General features: G+C 37.7%; 1 protein-coding gene across 3 annotated transcripts in view; it reads right to left on the reverse strand.

Moving 5' to 3' along the window:
• BMS1 (BMS1 ribosome biogenesis factor) overlaps nucleotides 1–22,078 on the reverse strand; it is a 46,389-nt gene that overhangs the window by 20,739 nt on the left and 3,572 nt on the right. For all 3 annotated transcript variants that reach the window (XM_067710968.1, XM_067710971.1, XM_067710969.1), the window contains exons 4-13: nucleotides 21,435–21,514; nucleotides 17,771–17,959; nucleotides 16,992–17,134; nucleotides 15,910–16,031; nucleotides 15,405–15,598; nucleotides 14,216–14,355; nucleotides 11,436–12,196; nucleotides 11,119–11,220; nucleotides 10,055–10,212; nucleotides 4,893–4,974 (exon numbers count right to left, since the gene is read on the reverse strand). In XM_067710968.1, coding sequence (XP_067567069.1) covers nucleotides 4,893–4,974; nucleotides 10,055–10,212; nucleotides 11,119–11,220; nucleotides 11,436–12,196; nucleotides 14,216–14,355; nucleotides 15,405–15,598; nucleotides 15,910–16,031; nucleotides 16,992–17,134; nucleotides 17,771–17,959; nucleotides 21,435–21,514 — 1,971 coding nt within the window. The remainder of the gene's footprint in view (nucleotides 1–4,892; nucleotides 4,975–10,054; nucleotides 10,213–11,118; nucleotides 11,221–11,435; nucleotides 12,197–14,215; nucleotides 14,356–15,404; nucleotides 15,599–15,909; nucleotides 16,032–16,991; nucleotides 17,135–17,770; nucleotides 17,960–21,434; nucleotides 21,515–22,078) is intronic.

Genomic DNA, 22,078 nt, shown 5'->3' on the forward strand with positions numbered 1-22,078 from the left:
AACAAAAAAAAAGCAAACTCACAGATACAGAGAACAAACTAGTGGTTACCAGTGGGAAGAGGGAAGTGGGGCGGGCCAATAGAGGGGTAGGGAATTAAGAAGTACAAACTATTAGGTATAAAATAAGCTACAAGGTTATATTCCCCATACAACACAGGGAATATAGCCAATATTTTATAATAACTATAATGGAGTATAACCTGTTAAAAGTGTGGATCACTATATTGTACATCTGTAACTTACATAATAATAATAAAAAAAATCTTTTTAAGTGGGGAAGATAAAAGGGCCTAAATGGAAGAAAAGTTTCCACATGTTACTCAAAGTGGTAAAATGTTGGTTAACAGTAGGTGTAATATTACAATATGTATATAGTCTATTTTGACCACTTCTAATCAACATTGTACTGGAAGTTTAAGCCAGTGTACTAAGGCAAGAAAAATAAGTCATCCAGATGGCACAGAAAGAAGTATAACTGTCTTCATTCACAGATCATATATGATGGTCTTTGTTACACAATGGGCAAAAATTGCAAATTCCATGTGATAAAGGATTGTATCAAAAGTAATTTAGAATTAAACTTCGATAATAACACACAACCAAAGTAAAATAATGGGCGAAAGATTTGATAGACACTTCACTGAAGAAACACAGATGGCAAATACGCATGTGAAAAAAGGCTCATTATCATTAATCATTAGGAAAATAAAATGAGATACCACTCTAAACCTTTAGAAGTGTCTAAAATTAAAAAGACCAACATATCAAGCACTGGCAAGGATGTGGAGCAACTGGAAGTCTCATAAAGTGCTAGTGGCAATGCAAAATGGTACAACCACTAAGGAAAACAATTTGGCTATTTCTTAAAAAAAATTAGAACTACATCTACCATATGATTCATTTAGTCCACTCTGAGATATGTACCCAAGAGAAATGAATGCAGTTGTTCATACAAAGACTTGTAGAAGAATGTTCACAGTAGCTTTATTTGCAATAGCCCCAAACTGGAAATAACATAAATGTCGATCAAAAGGTGAACAGATAAACAAACTGTATTGCATTATACAATGGAATACTACTCACCAATAAAAGGAAATTAACTACACAGCAATAAAAAGGAATGAAGATGCAACAGCATGGATGAATCTCAAAATGATTTTGCTGAGTACAATAAGTTAGAAAAGACTGCATACCGTATGATTCCATTTATATCAAATTACAGAGGATACAAACTCTTGTATAGTGACAGAAAGCAGAAGAGTGGTTACCTGGTAATAGGGAAAGGACAGAAGGGAGGGATAACAAGTGGCATGAGGAAACTTTTGGGGTGAAAAGTATGTTCATTATCTTGATTGTGGTGATTGTATACTCATGTCAAAGCTTATCAAACTGTACACTTTAAATATGTGCAGTTTACTGTATATCCATTAAACCTCAATACAGCTACTATAAAAGACACAAATCCACCACACTTTCTTTTGGAAACGGAAAAGATGATTCTTAAGTTTCTGTGGAAAAATAAGTAAGAGAATAGTCGGAAGAATTCTAAAAAACCTAGCAGGGACAGGGAGAGATAGGAACCAGTCATACCAGTTTTAATAGTTGGTGTCTTAATAGCATACTATAAAGCTATATAAGGGTTTTAAACATAGCAATGATGAATGAACCAACAGAAATCAATGACATAAACTAGAAAAGTCCAAAAACTTTTTTCTATATCTATCAATTAAGAATACGACAAAAAGAGCATTTTAATCATTTGGGAAAAGAACAAATAGTATTGGAAAGAACCTGGTGGCCACCTGGGAAAAACTCTATCTATGCCTCTCAACTCACACTAAAATAAATAGCAGATGAGTCGGTGATTTAAATGCTAAAAAAAAAAAAAAAAAGGAAATCAGGAAGCACTAGAAAAAACAATGGAAGATTTTTCTTCTCCTTTTTTAGATTTTTTTTTTTTTTTTTTTTTACAAAAGACCTTTTTAAGTATAAGACAAATCCCAAAAGTCATTTAAGGCAAAACTGATAAATCTAACTTCATTAAAAAAAAAAAATTCCACATGAAAGAATCATAAAGTTAAAATACAAATGTTAAAATAAGGGGGTTAAATGTGGTACCTCATATCACAAAAGACTTATTTCTCTAATATATAAAAAATTCTTATAAGTATGAAAAAATATCAACAATAACCCAATAGAAAATGGGCAAAGCATATTCAAAGACAGTCATGGAAGGAAATACAAATGGCCCCCTAACACACAGAAAGGTGCTCAAACTGGCAGAGACCCAAGATTTTGTTAGTGCTCTGTTCATTAATTGTGACAAATGTACCATCCATATGTAAGATGATAATAATCGGGCAAACTGGGTGTGAGGTATGTGGGAACTCTGTACTATATTCACAATTTTTCTCTAAATGTAAACTATTATAAACTTTAAAAAAATAAGCAAAAGACTTAAATGGATACCTCACAAAGGAAGATATTAAATTGGCCAATATGCACATGAAAAGATACGCAACGTCCTTAGTCATCAGGGAATTACAAATTAAAACCACGAGATACTATTTCACACCCACTAGGATGTGAACTGAAATTGTCATCCACTGCTGGAGTTCTCTTTGAAGAACTGTGGGGCAGTTTACTTTGTAATCAACCCACAGAGACAGGATGAACCTCCCACCCAAAATATGGTTTGCATATTGAGACAGATGACACACACATGAATCAAGAGGATATGGAAAGATTTATAATTCACATAATGAGACTTTTTGGGGAGAGTTGGGCAGTCCTCCCAAGCTAGTTCAAATACAGCTTGGGAGAGCGGGCAGAAAAGGAGAACAGCTTGAGCTATTGGTAGTTAGGAGGTGGTGGGGCTTTGGTGACAGCTGGAGTGTATACGGTTTGAACTCCCTCCTGATGCCAAAAGAGGAGCAACTTGGCTTTTTTATCAGCTTGCCCAGATGCAGGACAGAAAGGGGGACAGAACAGGTGGGGCTTAAGAGCTGTCATCAGTCTAACATTAAAAATGGAGTCAAACTCTGTTAGTTGCTTATCAAGTTGGTTGTCCATCTACCCACCCATAGCTCTGCCATTCTACTCCTAGGTATTACCAAGAAGAAATGAAAACCAATTTCCACAAAAAAAGACCTATACGTGAATGTTCAGAGCAGCCTTAATTGTAACAGTCAACTACTGGAAACAACCTAAATGGCCATCAAGAGAAAAATGGATAAACGATTGGCATACCCATGCAACAGAATACTTATTCAGCAATAAGAAGAAACAAATTATAATATGAATGAACCTCAAAAACAGTATGCTAAGTAAAAGAATCTACAGACAAAAGAGAGTACTTTTATTATGTAATTCTAGAAAAGGCAAAACTAATTTACAGTGAGAGAAAGCAAAACTAATTTACAGTGAGAGAAAGCAGTCCTTGGGACTGCTGTGATGGTGGGAGTAGGGACTGACTGCAAAGGGGCATGAGGGTTCTTTCTGTGGTGATGGAAATACTTTATTTCTTGATTGTAATGGTAGTACATGAACATATACAATTGTCTAAACTAGCCAAATAAGAATATTCTTAAAACAGGTATACTTAACTGTATGTAAAACATATCTCAACAAGGTTGATTTATCAAAAAGTAAAACATTGTGTTGAGGGAAAAAACCCAAACACTAAAAAATACATACTGTCTGACTATATCTGTATGAAGTCCAAGATCAAGCAAAACAAATCTATGGTGATAGAAATCCAAAAGTGGCTGCCTGGGGTAGGGGGTGGGTGCTGACTGCAAAGGACACAGACAAACATTTAGGGTGTGACAGAAATGTTCTTATTCTCGTTTTGGGTGATGGATATAAATGTATGTAATTGTCAAAATATATTAGGTTGAACATTAAGCTATACCTTAATTTTTAAAAGTGCTTTCCTTGAAAACAAAACCAAAAAATTCCTTTTCTAATCCCACAACTAACAAATACAAGAAAAAGAAAAAAAAAAACCTTGTTAATTTTTTAATCATGAGAAAAATAGTAAAAAGAAAAATAAATCCAAAAGTTATGGATCTAACAAAATAGAGAATGTGCAAATCTCACTAAAACACATATAAAAAAGGAACAATGTTAGAAATGAGAAAGTGCAAATAACAGATGAGCACTTTATTCTGTTATAAATTCAAAATTTCACTGAAAGTCTTGTCAGAAAATATTATGAAGAATATCTCATGGGCTTCCCTGGTGGCGCAGTGGTTGAGAGTCCGCCTGCCGATGCAGGGGACACGGGTTCGTGCCCTGGTCCGGGAAGATCCCACATGCCACAGAGCGACTGGGCCCGTGAGCCATGGCCGCTGAGCCTGCGCGTCCGGAGCCTGTGCTCCGCAACGGGAGAGGCCACAGCAGTGAGAGGCCCGTGTACCGCAAAAAAAAAAAAAATCTCATGAAAATGTCAAAATATAAACACAAAAACCACAACCACCACTACAAGAAAACCAAATTTGACCAATGATCATAGAAGAAACTGAAAATGTTTCTTAGGAAGCCTCTACATACCTATGCATGCCTGCCAAAAATGCTTAACCTGAATCTTAACGTGAATCTAACCACAGCACATAAACAAGAATGACTATTTTTAACAATGCATGATAAAATTTATGGAGAGCTTCCCACTCTTCTTCAATGTCCATATCTAATAAGTCAACTAACCAGAGGGAGAAAATAAGACCATCATGAAAGGAGGAACTAGAATGTTACTCCTGTCAGAACTCTTGTCAGAGTTCCCCAGGCCATTTCACAAGTGACTAATATTTTCAAGTTGACTATTAAAGATATGGAAGAAAATAATATAGAGAGAAGGCAGTCTTCTCTGAAGAATACAGCCATTTACTTACCATCTTCTGCTAAGATCTTGGCTGCATCTTTATCCTCTTCCCACTTCCCAGTCACGAAGCAATCTCTGATACTGTTCATAACCTTATACAGAAAAGTCAGCTTAGTTGACAGGCTCCAATCATTCAATAAATAACTGCTTTGAGAAACAGTAGGTGACAATTTGCCTTTAAATACTTTTCAAGACAGTTCTATGGATATTTTCATTCCAAGTGGACCTATGAAATAACTTTGATGTATATAGTATAACAACAGATATAAAAACATAAATATTATAGCATTAACCAGTGGATAGGGAAAATAACGTCAGCCCACTGACTTCATAAGTAAAGAAACAGATATTTACTAATTCGTTAATCCAGACTTATCATGGCTGTTTAAAAACGTAATTCCTCTGCCAAAGACAAAATGTCTTGTATGAGCCCAACAGTACAAAGAGTATTGATGAGGCTCCCAGTCCCAGATCTGCCAGATCATCCAGTACACACATGTAGTGGATGCTGGATGCACCTCTCAAATACAGGCTAAAACTTGTACACAACTCCTATTTCAGACTGCTTCCTGGGGAACCTGACTTAGGACAGCACATGTCAGTCACTGCCAAGGGCTCAAAAGCACATATAAAGAAATCTTCACATGGGTCCCGGCTTTCAATCACATTTTGATCATGATTCACATTTTTCAGATACAACCTCACTCTCAAAAAGTAGCCTTGAAGCTAGCACGATTACAATGGATGCAAAAGCAAATCTGCTCATTTATTCATTCCTTCATGCCTATAATCACTCAGTATTTACTGAACATCTACTCTGAGCCAAGAAGCTTTGCAGGCACTGAATGGCAAACTGTTCCAAAAGATCCTTGCTTTCATGAAGCTTAACAATTGACTTAGGGGAACCAGGGACCAAATAAATTTTAAAAAATAGACCCTCCAAGATAAAAACCCTCAACAAACTTAGAAGGGAACTTCTTAAATTTGATGAGAGGCATCCATAAAAAACCCCACAGTTAACATCACACTTAATGGTGAAAGACTGAGAGCTTTCCCCTTAAGATCAGGAGTAAGACAAGGATGTCTCCTCTCATCACTTGTATTCAACATTGTACTAGGCGTTCTAGTCAGGGCCATTAGGCAAGAAATTAAAATAAAAGGCATCCAGTTTAGAAAGAAAAACTATCTCTATTCACAGGTGGTATGATCTTGTATATAGAAAACCCTAAGGAATCTACTGAAAAACTATCAGAATAAATGACTTCAGCAAGATTGCAAGATACTAGATCAATATACAACAGTAGGGCTTCCCTGGTGGCGCAGTGGTTGAGAGTCCGCCTGCCGATGCAGGGGACACGGGTTTGTGCCCTGGTCCAGGAGGATCCCGCGTGCCGCGGAGCGGCTGGGCCCGGGAGCCATGGCTGCTGAGCCTGCGCGTCCGGAGGCTGTGCTCCGCAACGGGAGAGGCCACAACAGTGAGAGGCCCGTGTACCGCAAAAAAAAAAAAAAAAAAAAAAATATATATATATATACACACATACATATATATATATATACAACAGTAAACTTTATTTCTATACACTAGGAATGAATATCCAAAAATGAAATTCAAAAAACAGTTCCTTTTACAATCACATCAAAAAGAATACTAGGAATAAATCCAACAAAAGACGTGCAAAGCTTATACTCTGATAACTACAAAACATTCTTGAAAGATCTAAATAAATGGAAAGGCATCCCATGTTAACAGATTAGAAGACTTGGTATTGTTAAGGTCTCAATACTACCCAAGTCAGTGCAATCCCTATCAGAATCCCAGTTGGTTTCTTTGCAGAAGATTCTGCAAAGAATTCTTTGATTCTAAAATATAGAAAACCCAAGGGATCCAGAAAAGACAAAACAATCTTGAAAAAGAACAAAGTTGGAGGATTCACACTTCGTGATTTCAAAACTTATTACAAAACAATAGTAATCAAAATAGTATGGTACTAGCATAAGGACAGATGTATAGATCAATGGAATATAATTAAGAGTCCATAAATAAACCCATGTATCTACGGTCAAGTGATTTTCACCCCGGGTGCCAAGACAAGGCAATAGGGGAAAGAACAGACTTTTCAACAGGTGCTAGGACAACTAGATAACCACATGCAAAAGAATGAAGTTGGACTCATCTCACACCAAATACAAAAATTAACTCAAAGTGTATCCAAGACCTAAACGTAAGAGCTAAATTATAAAACCCTTACACAAACCATAGAAGTAAATCTTCATGATTTTGGATTTGGCAATGGTTTCTTAGATATGATACCAACAACAACAAAAATACAGAGAAATTGGACTTCATCAAAATTTAAAACTTCGTGCTTCAAAGGGCACAGAAAAGATAACCTACAGAATAGGAGAAAATATTTGCAAATCATATACCTGATAAGGGACTTGGATCCTGAATACATACTCAATGATAAAAAGACAAATAACCCAATTTTTTAAATGGGGAAATAGTATGAATAGATATTTCTTCAAATAATATATACAAATGGAAAACAAGCACATGAAAAGATGTCTAACATCATTAGCCACCAGGAAAAGGCAAATCAAAACTGCAATGAGATATTACATCACACCTCCTAGAATGGTTATAACAATAAAAAACAAGAAAAACAACAACAGGTAATAACAAGTGTTGGTGATGTTATTCCAATGTGGAGGACTCAAAAGCTATATATACTGCTGGTGGGAATGCAAAATGGTGTAGCCACTTTTGAAAAAACAAAAGGGAGAACATATAAGAAAAAAACTTCAGGGGACTTCCCTGGTGGTCCAGCAGTTATGATGCTGTGCTCCCAATGCAGGGGGCCCGGGTTTGATCCCTGGTCAGGGAACTAAATCCCGCATGCTGCAACTAAAAGATACCGCACACGGCAACGAAGATCCCGCGTGCCAAAACTAACACCCCACACAGCCAAAAAAATAAATATATATTTTTTTTAAATAAAGGAAAAAACTTTAACTGTTTTTAGTAATCGTATTAATAGAAACATGTGTAATGTTATTCTCACACTTCTATGTATAAATGGGATAAAGCAAATAATTACACAATTTTCTAATTTAATCATCTTCAAGTTCAAACAGGAACTAATTCTACAGTGGAAAAACAAGAGATATAAACAGGAGATAAAAGAGATTAAGTAAGAAGCCTGTAGTCCTGAATCTGAATTGAAAATGTATGTATGAATTTTCCTAGCTCTGGTCACTGAAAAGGCCTAGAAACAATGACCAACCCATAGCAATGAGTATACATAGACCTAGACTGTGATGTTGAAATACCATTTTGTACTAAGAAAAATCAGGACTTCTTATGGCTGTTTCCAAGTCTGGCATTAGAAATGTACAAGATGATACTGGAACACCTTATCATATCAGACAGCAATGAAGCAATCTAAGGACTACTAGGATCATGTCAAAAGGACTCAGGAGCCAATTTGAAGAGACTCTCACTGGTCACAGATGCGATAAATATGATCATCAGCAAGGATAACAAGTGCAGTGAAAGGAAACACGTCAACTACATTTAAATTCATGAGTTAAAAAAAAAACTTAAAAAAAAAAAAGAGTCACCTTTGGAGAATCGTTCTGAAAACTGATAAAAATAATCAAGCATTTATACTGCTTATGTGGAACTGGGTAACCAAATAGTAGATGAGAAGTTTCTCTTTATAGAAGTATTCCAGCTAACAAGAGGAATTTGAACAAAATATCACCATTTTACATCCTTAACAAATGAATGGATCTAGGCATTGAGCATCAATAGCTAACATCACAAGATGACTTTATGTGCCTCCTAATGAAAAATCACCACCACCTAGGAAGCAGTCTTGCCAAAAAATCTGAAAACAAAAAACGAAAACCTCAAACCTAAATCTAATCAAACTTCTAGATGCATTGTCCAGAGGGTAGCTACAACATGTGGTTATTTAAATTCTAATTAAAATTAAACAAAACTTAAATAAAATTAAAATTTTAGTTCTTCTGTCTCACTAGCCACATTTAAGGTGCTCAACAGCCACAAGTAGCCACATAAGACAATTCTTTACCCATCACCATAGACAATTCTATTGGTATTGCTCTGTACCAATTTATAGGACATACAGAGAAGAGTGAAGTCTGACAGACCGCACATAGGGATACAATGCGCCCAGGAAATCCAGAATATGAGAAACTCTACACATCAAATACTTGGTTTCTTAAACAAGTGAAAAGGTAAGGAAAAAAGAGATGGGTGGAGGGGAATATTGTAGATTGAGAGATTTAAAAGGCATAGAGAAAAATAAACAAAAATAACCTGGTAAAACTAAACTTTGGTGTTCACTGATACATACTTGAAGGATGAAATTATAAAGAAAAGAAGGAAATGATTACCGTAAAAGTCGTGATTCCTTCTGCAGGGAGGATAGGCCTATGACTAGGATGGACACATGGTGGTTACAGAGGTACTCACCTAGTAATCCATTAAGTTAAACAATTACTTTTATGTGGTTTTCTATAATCTGTATTAAATTTTACCCAAAAAATGCTTACATAAAAATCTCGTAAAGTGCACAAGTGCTACCCAGTGAATTAAAATACATAATATGATAGTCATTGGGCCTCCCTGAGGAGTGACATTTCAGCTAAACCGAATGATCAAAAGAAGTAAGCCTTGGGAAGATCAGAAGAACATTTCAGAAAAGAAAACAGAAGACAAGAGGTCTATGATGGGATTAAACCTGGCAAGTTTAAGAACTGAATGAATTCTCTAGTGTGACTAGAGGGTGATGAGTGGGGGAAGAAAATTTACCAGTGTCATGGATTCCTGTTTGCTTACAAATAGTAGAAATTATAAATGTTAACTCAGGGATACTACGTATCTCCTAGTCATAAAACACAAAGTATCTCAAATGTATGAAAACCTACGTGCAATGCTTCAAAATAAAGATTAACAATACTATTCACACTAAGAGTTGAAAACTAACACACCATTGTAAAGCAATTATACTCCAATGAAGATGTTAAAAAAACACAAAAAATAAGAAGCAAATAACAGGTAGGCAATACTGAAATCACATAATCTTTTAAAAATATTCCCTAATTTTCTCATAAGTCAAACACACTATTTATATTCAGCCTCACCTCCTCTAAATCCCAATCATGGGGCACCTCCACATGAAATCTGGAGCAGTCCAAAGAGTCAGCCTTGTGCTTACACTCGCTGGCAGACTGGCTGACACGAAACAACCCTCCAAGCTCTTCCTTGGTATCACCATCTTCTTCTTCGTTATCCTCTGTCACTAAAGAGACCACCATGATAGAAAAGTGAGAATAAATCCACCCACTAGAGGACTAGGGACTGAAGGTCTCTGTTTGCAGTAGCTATGGTGTGTGCCCCTGAGCGCATCAGCCACAGACACAGAAAGGCCGTGGAACTACTGCTGAGCAGCTCTGGAGGACATCTGCCCTCCTGCAAGGCAGCAGGAAAGTGTCCATTGAGGAGGGAGAATACTGGGGGATGGGGCAGGGAGGCGACATTTAAAGACAGAGCTTTCAATTATCATAAAGAGTTTCTCTTGAAGAGTGCTGAGTCTCTAATCACTAAGAGTACTTAGACAAAACCTGAATGGAAGTCAGTAAATACCAACCCCCGATTCTATGCTCCTACCTCACATATACTCCTTGGCCTTGTTCTAACCATACAGTAAATAGGGACCACAATATCAGATTCACCACTTTATTTTCTGCATTACTGAGTCAAGCTCTTTCCAAAAAGAACATATAGACAAATTTAATAAAATATAAAATCAGAGGAGAAAGGCAAAAGGAAAAAACAGAATGAGTAATACAGAGCACTCATTCTCAGAGAGGAAAAAACACCTTTTCAGGCAGAATTATTTTTCTGGTACTAAATTCTACAAAAAAATTCATGAAGGATTTTCTACAGGGGGTACAAAATGACATAATGAAGACTATTCTTATCAAAAGTTTTATGGCAAACCCATAAATCTACTTCGTACGACTGATTTACGGTCCTCATGAGCTGATGATTAAAAACATCTGCCAAATATAAACTATGACGCCCAGGAATATCTTATGGATATCAAAAGTACCACCCAAATCCTCTAACCAATTTCTTCATCTCCTTTTCAGAAAATAGTCTAAGAAACTAAAATGTTTCTAGATCTGAACCAGAGCTCCTTTACCTGTCCCATAAATGAGCTTTCGAAGGTTTGGAGTTGTTTGTTGCTGCCTCAGAAAGGCCTCAGCTGCCTTCCTGGAAAGGTCTTCCTTCCACTTGAGGGCACCTGAAAGGACCAACACAGACATCAGTTAATTCTGTTTGTCTGTCCTCTCTGCTTCAAGCTCATCACTCATTCATCCTGAAATCCTTTAATGAGGTGTAATACTTGAACAGTTAACAAAGTCTCCAAAACAGCAGACCCCAAATGGTAGACATTCTATTTGTAGAACATTTTCAGTGCCAAGTTTGTAATGGCAGTTAAATTAAATTTAAGCATACCTGAAGTTTCTGTGGAATAGTCATTTTCTTCCTTATAATCTTCTTCCTCTCTGAGTAAGTCTTCTATATCACAGGTCTCATCAGTTAAGTTCTCTGACCCCAGTTTCTGACTACTGACCACTTGAGAAGGCTTTGGAAACTTTTTCCTAATAACCTCTTCATTTTCTGAGTCCTCCTCCTCTGTACTGAGAGAGTTTTCTTCAGATTCATCTTCAGATGCAAATGCCTCTTCAGCTGTGCAATGACCTGAATCTGAAGTGGTGAGGGTTGCTTTTTTCATAGTCAAAGACTTCTCCAGATTCAAACTATCACTCAGATCATTAGTTTGTAACAGTCCTGGCTTACCACCTTCTCTAACAGCTTTTGATTCTAAAATATCCCTCTCTTCCTCTGCAGTGGAATCCTCTTCTTCAATGCTTTCATCAGCTTCCTCTGTTGCTTCTTCTACTGAGCTTCTCTCAAGGTCATCATCACTGTCAGCAAACGCTGGCAAATCCACCTCAACGTCTTCTTCCATCTCAAGTTTTTGCCGTTTGATACCTTTACCAGACATATACTGTTTACCAGTCATTTCAGCATCTTCCCCCTCTTCTGTTTCATCATCACTAGAGCTATTTTCCAACCTGTCACCTTCAGACATTTCTTTATCGTCTTCATCATCACTATCTCCAGAATCATCTTCTTCATCTCCAAAAATGGCTTTCCGACGCACTCGACCAGTTTTTAAATCCACCTGCTTTTCCTCTTTTGGCATCCACAGCCTATATTAAAGAGAAAATGCAAAATAATTCCGGTTGTATAACAACCAGCTAATCTGCAAGTCAATAAATATGCAAAGAAATAGAAAATAATGTCAAGGAATGGTTTTAAATGACATAGCATATAAAGGAATGATGTGATGAATACTGGAATAGTTAATAAGCAAACTCATGCATATTTCCATAATACCACTCTACAAAAGAACTTATAGAGAAAATAAAGAGATAACCTTTATTAAAAAACGCCTAATTTTAGAAAGAAACTGCTCAAAAGGGAAGTGAGCGCTTAATAGATCTTTTAGAAGACCCATTAGTTCCAAGCTTGAAACAGATGATCCTTAGAGAAATGGCTGACTGCAGGTCCAAGGCAGGGAAAGTACAAAATAAGCCTGGAACATCCTGCTGTCAGAAAGCAAAAAGTGCTCAAGCACTAACAGGGACACACCAAAAGGACACAGAAGACAGACTGAAGGGACAATATAAGCATCACAAAGACTAGTGATAGCAATGGGATAATAACAAATATTTTTTTAAAACTCCATTCGTCAACAGTGATACTAAAATAAAGGGGTGAAAGCTCTTTGTTAAAGAATGCCAGGGCTTCCCTGGTGGCGCAGTGGTTGAGAGTCCGCCTGCCGAGGCAGGGGACACGGGTTCGTGTCCCGGTCCGGAAGGATCCCACATGCCGCAGAGCGGCTGGGCCCGTGAGCCATGGCCGCTGAGCCTGCGCGTCCGGAGCCTGTGCTCTGCAACGGGAGAGGCCACAACAGTGAGAGGCCCGCGTACTGCAAAAAAAAAAAAAAAAAAGAATGCCAGCTAACGAATGGAGAAGGAATAACTGACTAAGAATATTCCCATTTTGAAATCACCAATGCAATGCTTGATAAAGAAAAATCATCAAGATGACAAAAATATGGGATGAAATAAAAAACTATCAAGCTATTTAATGTAACAGTATTATATAAAACTGTAAAAAAAACAATTAGAAAAATACTAAAAATTGTACTAAAAGAGAATGGATAAGTTTGAACACATCAATAATAACAAAATGATGACTATATATAAGAAACTATATAGAAAAAGGAAATGTTCACAATATAGATATAAAAATTTTACCTGTATTATAACTGTAACTATGTTAGAGTATCCATGTACACAGGGATAATTACAGGAATGCTCAAAAATGAAAAGAGCTAATAATAATGATCGTAATAACAGGGATCATTTAGTGATACTTCTTATCTGTCAGGCACCATGATAAGTAGCTTATGTGCACTATTGTGTTTAATCATCACAACTCCTGTGAGATATTAGGAAATTAATTGATTTCCTCAAACTAGTAGGCCCACTGCACTTAATTACCATGCTATACCATCTGCTAGTTAGAGGGCAGTACATGATTTTTTCCAAAAAATTTTTCCTGCTTTTGTATATACTTATAATAAATGATACATTAGATGATCTCAATCATTTTCAGACTAATTTTTATTGGCAGTCATAAACCACTACAATAAAACCAAAATATCCACTATGTATAAATATACAAATTCCCAACCCAGACTGATAATAATTCATATAAGCCCTATATTAGTGGAAATTAAGCCACAGGAGATACTACAACACAATCTAAGTAAAAATTTTAGAGACAAGGTATGTGGCTTCTGGACAGCAACCTGAAAAAGCTCCCTGACTCTGCTTGTTATTTTGGCCGTTAAAATAAAGCCAAGTGGCCTCAAGACTCCTAAGAAACAAAAGCAACCTATGGAAAAGGTTTTGTGAAATTTAAGGAATATTCTGAGTTTGTTAAAAAACTGAATCCTTCATATGATTTCAAGAAAATACTTCCATGTAATGTCACATAAGTAAAGAGCCCTCAGAAATACAAGCATGTACAAAGCAAAAAGCAAAACCAAACAACCTGGAATGAATCCCACCAAAACGTTTTATGATGGCAGAATGATGTATGATATAACCTTATGTAATATAATTTTTTTTTTAAGAACACAAAAACAGCACACTTACCCTTGATTATCTATATCCTCTGACACCAGTGGTTTGGAATCAGAAAACAGTGTCACTCTACTTGAAGCCATCTTGGCATCAATAGTGGAATGGGTGGAAATGAGACTCTGGACCAGTTCATGGGTGGGCCTCACCTCCTCCTGTCAAGGTCACCAAGAAAGGGAAAGTGAGGAATGCACAAGGATTCTGAAGAAAAATACACTGGTTTCAATCAGTTTCTCAAAATTACCTTAAACACAGTTCCTGAGAACCTTTCTTACTGCCTCAAAAAAAAGAAGATGAAGAAAAAGAAGAATTCTTACAAGGCCTAAAATTGATCTCTGTGCTCATTAAACTTTTCCAAAGTGCATGGAGTATACAGTCTGATAACCTAAATACTGTGTTGCCGATACTACAGAAAGCATTTACAGAAAAATCCCATTTCAGAACAGTCAAAGAAATAAAAATCTGGAGTCTATATTTTTTAAAAATCTGTTACCTTTGATACAAAAATTGCACTTCAAGGAATTTACTGCATAAAAAGACCCCTCCCAGTGGGCAAAGCTGCATATGCGAAGGCACTCACTATAGTACTTGCTCAAACCAGGGGAAACTGGGACTGAGCCCCATAGCCCTCCAAGGATTGGTTCAGTAAACAAAGTTTATCTATACAATGAAATACTACACAGCTATGAAAAACCTGAAGCAGTTCTATGAATACTAACAGGGGAAAAACAGATTCACATATTCTTAGGTGCCCTCAAAAAGTTGCAAAAGCATTTACAGTTGGATCCCATATAACAAATACTATTTCTAACACACACACAAATACCATATATATGGTATCTGCAAATAATATATAATAATTTAGATATATAATCTAAATAAATATGTATATGTTTAGAGAAAAACAGAAAAAAAAAAGAGAATGACCAAAGAGAGCTAGAAAACATATTGATTTTATATGATGAGAAATGGGAAGTACAGGCACCAAACTGCTTCCAAAGCTCACATTGGGGACATGGGATCCCCTGTGTGTCTCGGCAGCAGGAAAGTATGGAGGATGTGACTTTTACTTTCTGCTTGGTGCAATTTAAGTATATTGAACATTTACAATATGCACTGTGGCCTTTATCATAAATGTGACTAAAGATAAAAAGCTTCAGTAAATAAAAGGTGACTACATAACTTCCCGTGACTTCCCTCTCACCGATTCCTGGAAGCCATGGCTGCCCCCAAGGTCGACATAGACCGCATCTTTGTCATACAGCACACCACCAACTCCAGAGAAAGGTGCATACACCAACTTCTCCTTCTCATTTAAACAGCGCTTCTTTTGCTGTTCAGGAAGGGCACAGGGGTCTGGGAGGAAACTGACGTCACTCACAGCAAAATCTCCTACACCTGGAAGACAGACACAGGAAGATAGCTTCAGCTGACAAGTCACTGGTGGCAGAAATGGCCCACAGTCAGAAGGCTTCAACCACAACAAGGGCACGGTTTGACACTAGCACTGTATCTCTTTAGCTAAACAACATCAGAGCAGAGGAAATTTGGTCAACTCAACACCTTGGGTGGCCAATGCAGAGCTGAGTTAACTCTTAAAGCCTCCAGGAAGATGGTTCTATCTTGTTTGGCCATTTTTCAGTTTTCCTGAGAAATGAAGTCATCCCAAGAGTTTTACAAATATAGTATATTTTACAACAAAAGGATACCTGGTATGTGAATTTGGCTTTTATTTTTCAAGTGTCCTCCTCTTAGATAACCATAAAGAGACACCTTTCGGTCACACTTGATATTTGTTCGAATATCTTCTGGGTTTGTCAAATCTTCCATCCTAGAAAAATAAAACCCAATTATATGGCAGAAATAAATGTCATAGTTCTTGTACCTCTCTTCACATTTCAGTGATTCATCACATTCAGTAATCCACTACACATATTGTTTAGAAAAGTACAGAAAATACAGAAATAAGGGAGCAGAGTTCACCATCTACCAGGGGCAAAGGGAAAAACACATGACTGCATCTCTCTCAGGCTCTACAGGATACACATTCCACAAGCAAGACACCAAAAATGGGAAACAACATGGCCCTGGTGTTGAGGAAAGGTAGAGAACATATCCAGAAAAACCATTTATGGAAGAAGATTAAGCTCTGACCTGGATTTTTTAGTGTGGCTTGGATTTTGGCAGGTGGAGAAAGGGTTTTCCAGGCTGACAAAATATATGAAAAAAGCATAAAGGAAGGAAAGCACAGGGCACATCTGAGTGACTGGAGCACCACGGTCCAAAGGCAGCATCACTGAAAATTAAGGATAAAAAAGCAGGATGGGGGCTTCCCTGGTGGTGCAGTGGTTGGGAGTCCGCCTGCCGATGCAGGGGACGCGGGTTCGTGCCCCAGTCTGGGAGGGTCCCACATGCCGCGGAGAGGCTGGGCCCGTGAGCCGGGGCCGCTGGGCCTGCGCGTCCGGAGCCTGTGCTCCGCAACGGGGGAGGCCACAGAGGTGAGAGGCCCGCGTATCACAAAAAAAAAAAAAAAAAAAGCAGGATGGGGCCCACATCCTGTAGCCTTAAATGCTTCAGAATCCTCACATTTTTCTAAACATTTCATACTTTACTCCTGAAGCCACAGCATCTTTAAGTAATGATACAAAAAAAGTAGATATTTTCCATCAAGTACAGTTCTCTCACCACTATTCAATAATAAGACAAAATAAGCTCTATTATTGTTCTTTTCCAAACTTTTTAGCTTTGAAACATATGGGTCAGGAAGAAAAAGTTTGCATTCACTTTTTACCTGTCTGCCAGGATATAAGGGTGAGAAGTCTGCCATGTAAGAGGCCTAAACTTCATAACTGTAATAAAACGGCCCAGATTGTGAATTTCTTGGTTTTGATATTCTCCGTGTACCATTCCAGAAAGGTAAAATAGCTTGGCACCCTAAATATTAAGAAAAACAAAAAATTAAATTTCAATGAAATTCTTGTCAACACTGCACCAAAATAAAGGCCTTTAAATAAGAAGCAATCCTAAGAAAGGGAGACTTCTAGTGACCCACTATGCCAATGCTCCCAGAACTTCTCTGGCTTCTTTCAGGACTCATGTTTTTAGGGCTTTGTATGAACAGAACTGCAAATATATTTAGTTTCAAGTCAAGCAGTGGCATCTATCTGGAGTATGGATACATAAGGAACAGTGAGGCTCCTGGGCACAGAAAATATTTTATGACCGATGGGACACAACACAGTAGTATGGGGGAGAGGAAGGAGTGGCAGTATGTGTGCGCTATAGTTCCTGGTCCTGTAACAAGGAAAAACTTTGGACAAATTCTATTAAATCACAAATCCAAAATACTTAGAGCCAGACACTGCCTGGTCCTGGGGGATGCAGAGACAAATGAGACACATCAAGAGGTCCGGAATAAAGACTATCTCAAGGAAATATTCTAGGTACTATGAACAGATATAATAAGGAAACTAAGGAGGTGATCCTGTAAAGATGTTTGTTAATCTCTCCCACTCATTCTATTTTTAAAGGATTAGAGTGTTAGTATTCAATAACTAATTCGCTTCCTACCGGGTAGACTTCTGTCCAGAACCTGTGTTTTAGTCGCTTCTTTGTCTTCTTCAGTTGCTTATTATACTTAAAGGAATCTAGGTGAGTGAGAACGCCCATAATTTTAGGAAAGCCATGTACTTGACAGATGTTTAGGAACTCGAACGTTTCCATTTCAAACCCAAAGCTGGCATCTATAAGCATCAGAACCTAAAAACAGAAGACACAATTTCTCAAGGAGGCTACCCAAAATAGACCATCACCAAACTACGGCTCATGAGCCAAATCTGGCCCATCACTTGTTTTATAACTAAAGTTCTATTGGAACGCAGCCAGGTTGACTTATTTACATATTGTCTACACCTACATCTGTGCTACAACCGCAGTTCGGTGATTGTAATAGAAACTGGGACCTACAAAGCCTAAAATATCTACTATCTGGCCCTTTATAGAAAAAGTTCACCAACTCCTGCTCTAGACTAAATTAAATGATTATTTAGGGAATCACCATGATAGAGAAAACACTATCCTTTGACTTGCTCTAAAAGGCAACCTTGACACAGTCTCAACCATGTTTCAAGAATGTGCATATATGAGAAATAACTTAGAAAGGGCCAGATCTAATTTGGCCCTTACCTGAAAAGTCCTCACTTCAAGAAATAAAATTTGTTTGTTTGTTTTTTGTGGTACATGGGCCTCTCACTGTTGTGGCCTCTCCCGTTGCAGAGCACAGGCTCCGGACGTGCAGGCTCAGCGGCCATGGCTCATGGGCCCAGCCACTCCGTGGCATGTGGGATCTTCCCGGACCGGGGCACGAACCCACGTCCCCCGCATCGGCAGGCGGACTCCCAACCACTACACCACCAGGGAAGCCCAAGAAATAAAGTTTTCTGTAAGGTGTTCTTAAGCCAAATAACAGATCTCTAACAAGGAAACCAAATAACAGATCTCTGATATCCAAAAGAATGGGAGGAAGTGGTAATCAATGAAAAACATCAAAAACACAAAGAAAGCCAAACATCTTTGTTTCAATCTCCTCAGGGGAAAAAAAGTTTTCCACTGGGAAGTATGTAGTAAGAAAGCTCTACCTTAGAAGTTAATTGGTAACATGCAATTGCTCAGAAACTAAAAAAGTCTACCAGTTCAGAACTGAGTCAAAGGATAGTCATGGATGGTAATCTGTAAGAAAATATAAGTACATAAGACCAATTTTTAAAATTTATACTCTTCTAACATGCAAAACAATTTCATAGTTGATTCCTAGCGACTTAAGACATCTCTGTCCTCTTCTTTCTGTAGCTAACTAAAAATAACTGGAAAAAAAGAACAGAAAAACTTAATCTTTGATTAAACTAGAGAACATTCATAATCCTAAACCACAAAATACATGAAGGTGGACCACTGAGCACTGTGAGGAAGCATAGCTGTGTGGGCTGGCTGTGGAGTATTCCTACACCCCATTTGATACCATGGCGTGACAAGTTGCAAGCAATCGGTTGTAGAGTCAGAACAGGTGGGTGGCAAACAGTCCCTGAGCTGACAATCTTTGTCGACTAAAGATAAGTAAAGCCTCTATTACTCCTCCAATGTTCATACATGTGTACGCGCACACACACACAAGCACGAATCCATGTACTGTGTGCCTTCGCTGTGACTTCGGAAGCTTTATAACCCAGAACAGAGCAATCAACATTAAGCTAGGCTGGGCTTCCCTGGTGGTGCAGTGGTTAAGAATCTGCCTGCCAACGCAGGGGACATGGGTTCGAGCCCTGGTCCGGGAAAACCCCACATGCCGTGGAGCAACTGGGCCCGTGCGCCACAACTACTGGGCATGCGCTCTAGAGCCCAAGCGCCTAGAGCCCACGCACCTGGAGCTCATGCTCCGCAACAGGAGAAGCCACTGCAATGAGAGGCCCGCACACCGCAACCAAGAGTAGCCCCCGCTCGCCGCAACTAGGGAAAGCCCGCACACAGCAACAAAGACCCATTGCAGCCAAATATAAATAAAACGAAAATAAAAACAAAAACAAAAAAAAATTAAGCTAGGCTAAGTAAATAATGGTACATACAACAGAATACTTAAAAATAATGAGGTTGAACTTAGTGCTTATTTTATACCTCCAAGACATACTAAGTGAAAGAAAGCAAAGCACAGAACACTGTGTATGATAAACAGTGTGTGCTTTAAAAGGGTTATATGTGTATTTATATACGTATCTGGAAAATACTGCTGAGGGGGACTGAGAGACTAGGGGTCAGAGCAAGGAAAGCAAAATCATGCATCGTGCATACCCTGTAGCACAGTTTGAGTATCTTACCAAATGCATGTGTTCCTTTTTAAATCTTAAAAAGATGCATATGAAAGGCATCTTTCTTAATATGTGTATGCTTTTAAGATTAGTATACAATATACGTTACATAAAAGAGGAACTAATGACATGCTGAACTATTTCAATCATTTCAAGTACACAAGATTTAATAAGTTTATACTATTTTGTGTTGGCAATAACACACTTATTTTTATTAATGGCAGCATTACATATTCAAAATTTGAATGGTACTTATTTTCTGATATTAAGATGGTACAACTGTAACATCTATATTAAATTTTTATTTTAGTTTTAGGAGATTTCCTGAGTCAAAGGGTAAAATCTGTAGCTCATTGTCCCAAACAGCTCTTCAGAGGTGTTAAATAAAAAAAAAAAAAACCAACGAGGTATCCGTTACCCCGCACTTCCTAATCAATATGGTTTAATTTCTTTTTCCTTTTTGGCTTATTTTTGCTAGTTTTTTTTTTTTTTTTTTTTTGCGGTACGCGGGCCTCTCACTGCTGTGGCCTCTCCCGTTGTGGAGCACAAGCTCCGGACGCGCAGGCTCAGCGGCCATGGCCCACGGGCCCAGCCACTCCGTGGCATGTGGGATCTTCCCGGACCGGGGCACGAACCCGTGTCCCCCGCATCGGCAGGCGGACTCTCAACCACTGCGCCACCAGGGAAGCCCTATTTTTGCTAGTTTTAAAGGTAATTAACAGACATTAACATTTCTGTAAATGCAATCAAGGCTGTACAATTTCCAGATGCTGAGTGCAGTACAGATTTTCTATTATAAACTCTGACAACTTCTCAAGGGTAATCCATGAGATTTTTTACCCAATATGGTAAAAAGATCCATATTTTATCATAATCATTAAGAACAGAGTTTCTGGCACCATCAAGAGCAGAATTCTCATCCTCAGAAAAATTGCTTAAATTCTGGGAGCCTCGACTTCATCATACGTAAACTAGAGATAACACCTACTTACCTCTAAGGCATACTGGGGGATTAGATGAGCTAAATTTGTAGAAAGCTGTTAGCACAGTGCCTAGTAAGGGTCCAAGAAATGGTACTATTATAAACTTGTATGTATGTATGCATATCTTAATGAGCTTTTATTAGCTACATTCATTAAAGGTTTTCTCTGACCTACGGTCTACTTTTAGATTTCAGAATACATTTCATTATGCACATTCTATTTTTACTATAACAATTATTGTCATCATCAATTCAAACACATCTTTTGTATCCCTGATGATACTCATCATTTTTTTAATAATCTTAAATCTTTCTTCCCTTCAACATGGGATAAATAACTTATCACATTGCTGTAAATCCCCATCAGAAACCCATGCTGCCCCCAATGACTTACCAAATCCGCTACTTTAGCCAGATCAATCATCATGTTAATGTCACATCCACATTCAATAATGGTGAGTCTGCGCTTTTTACCTATAAGTGAAAAGATGAAAATTTTACTTTTAAAAAGCTTTGGAAAAAAATCTGTTAACTCTAATTATTATTTTTAATTGCATCTAGTAAAGCACCTTGTACATTCACAAGAGTATGCCAGAAGTTCATTTTTATAGGAGAAAACTGATCAAATAAAGTAAATATCAAATAAAGTAAATTAGTTTTCTTGTTAGGTTCTCTAATTTTAAAATAATATCAAAAGCCTACCCATAGGAATCAAGTGCTCAAATAGGTAAAATTCCAACTGGAATGGGCAGACAAGTAGGCTTCATGATGGCTGTAATCCTACTGTTCAGCAGTGGGCCAAAGCTTCTATCTCTATCAAAGCTTCCCCTGTTCTCACTACAGCAAAAAAACCCTCAAACCTAATGCAACAGAATGTTCATGGAGCAATCATTATTTCAAATTAAGCTAAAAACAAATCAGTCAAAATGATGGGAATGCCTTAAAGAAAAAGAAAAGTCTCAATCCAACTATATTATTACTATGAGAAGAGATTTCAGATTCTACCACTGCCATCTGGGAATTTGTTTCATCCTCCCT

This window comes from Pseudorca crassidens, chromosome 16 (assembly GCF_039906515.1).
Source record: "Pseudorca crassidens isolate mPseCra1 chromosome 16, mPseCra1.hap1, whole genome shotgun sequence".
Taxonomy (NCBI): domain Eukaryota; kingdom Metazoa; phylum Chordata; class Mammalia; order Artiodactyla; family Delphinidae; genus Pseudorca; species Pseudorca crassidens.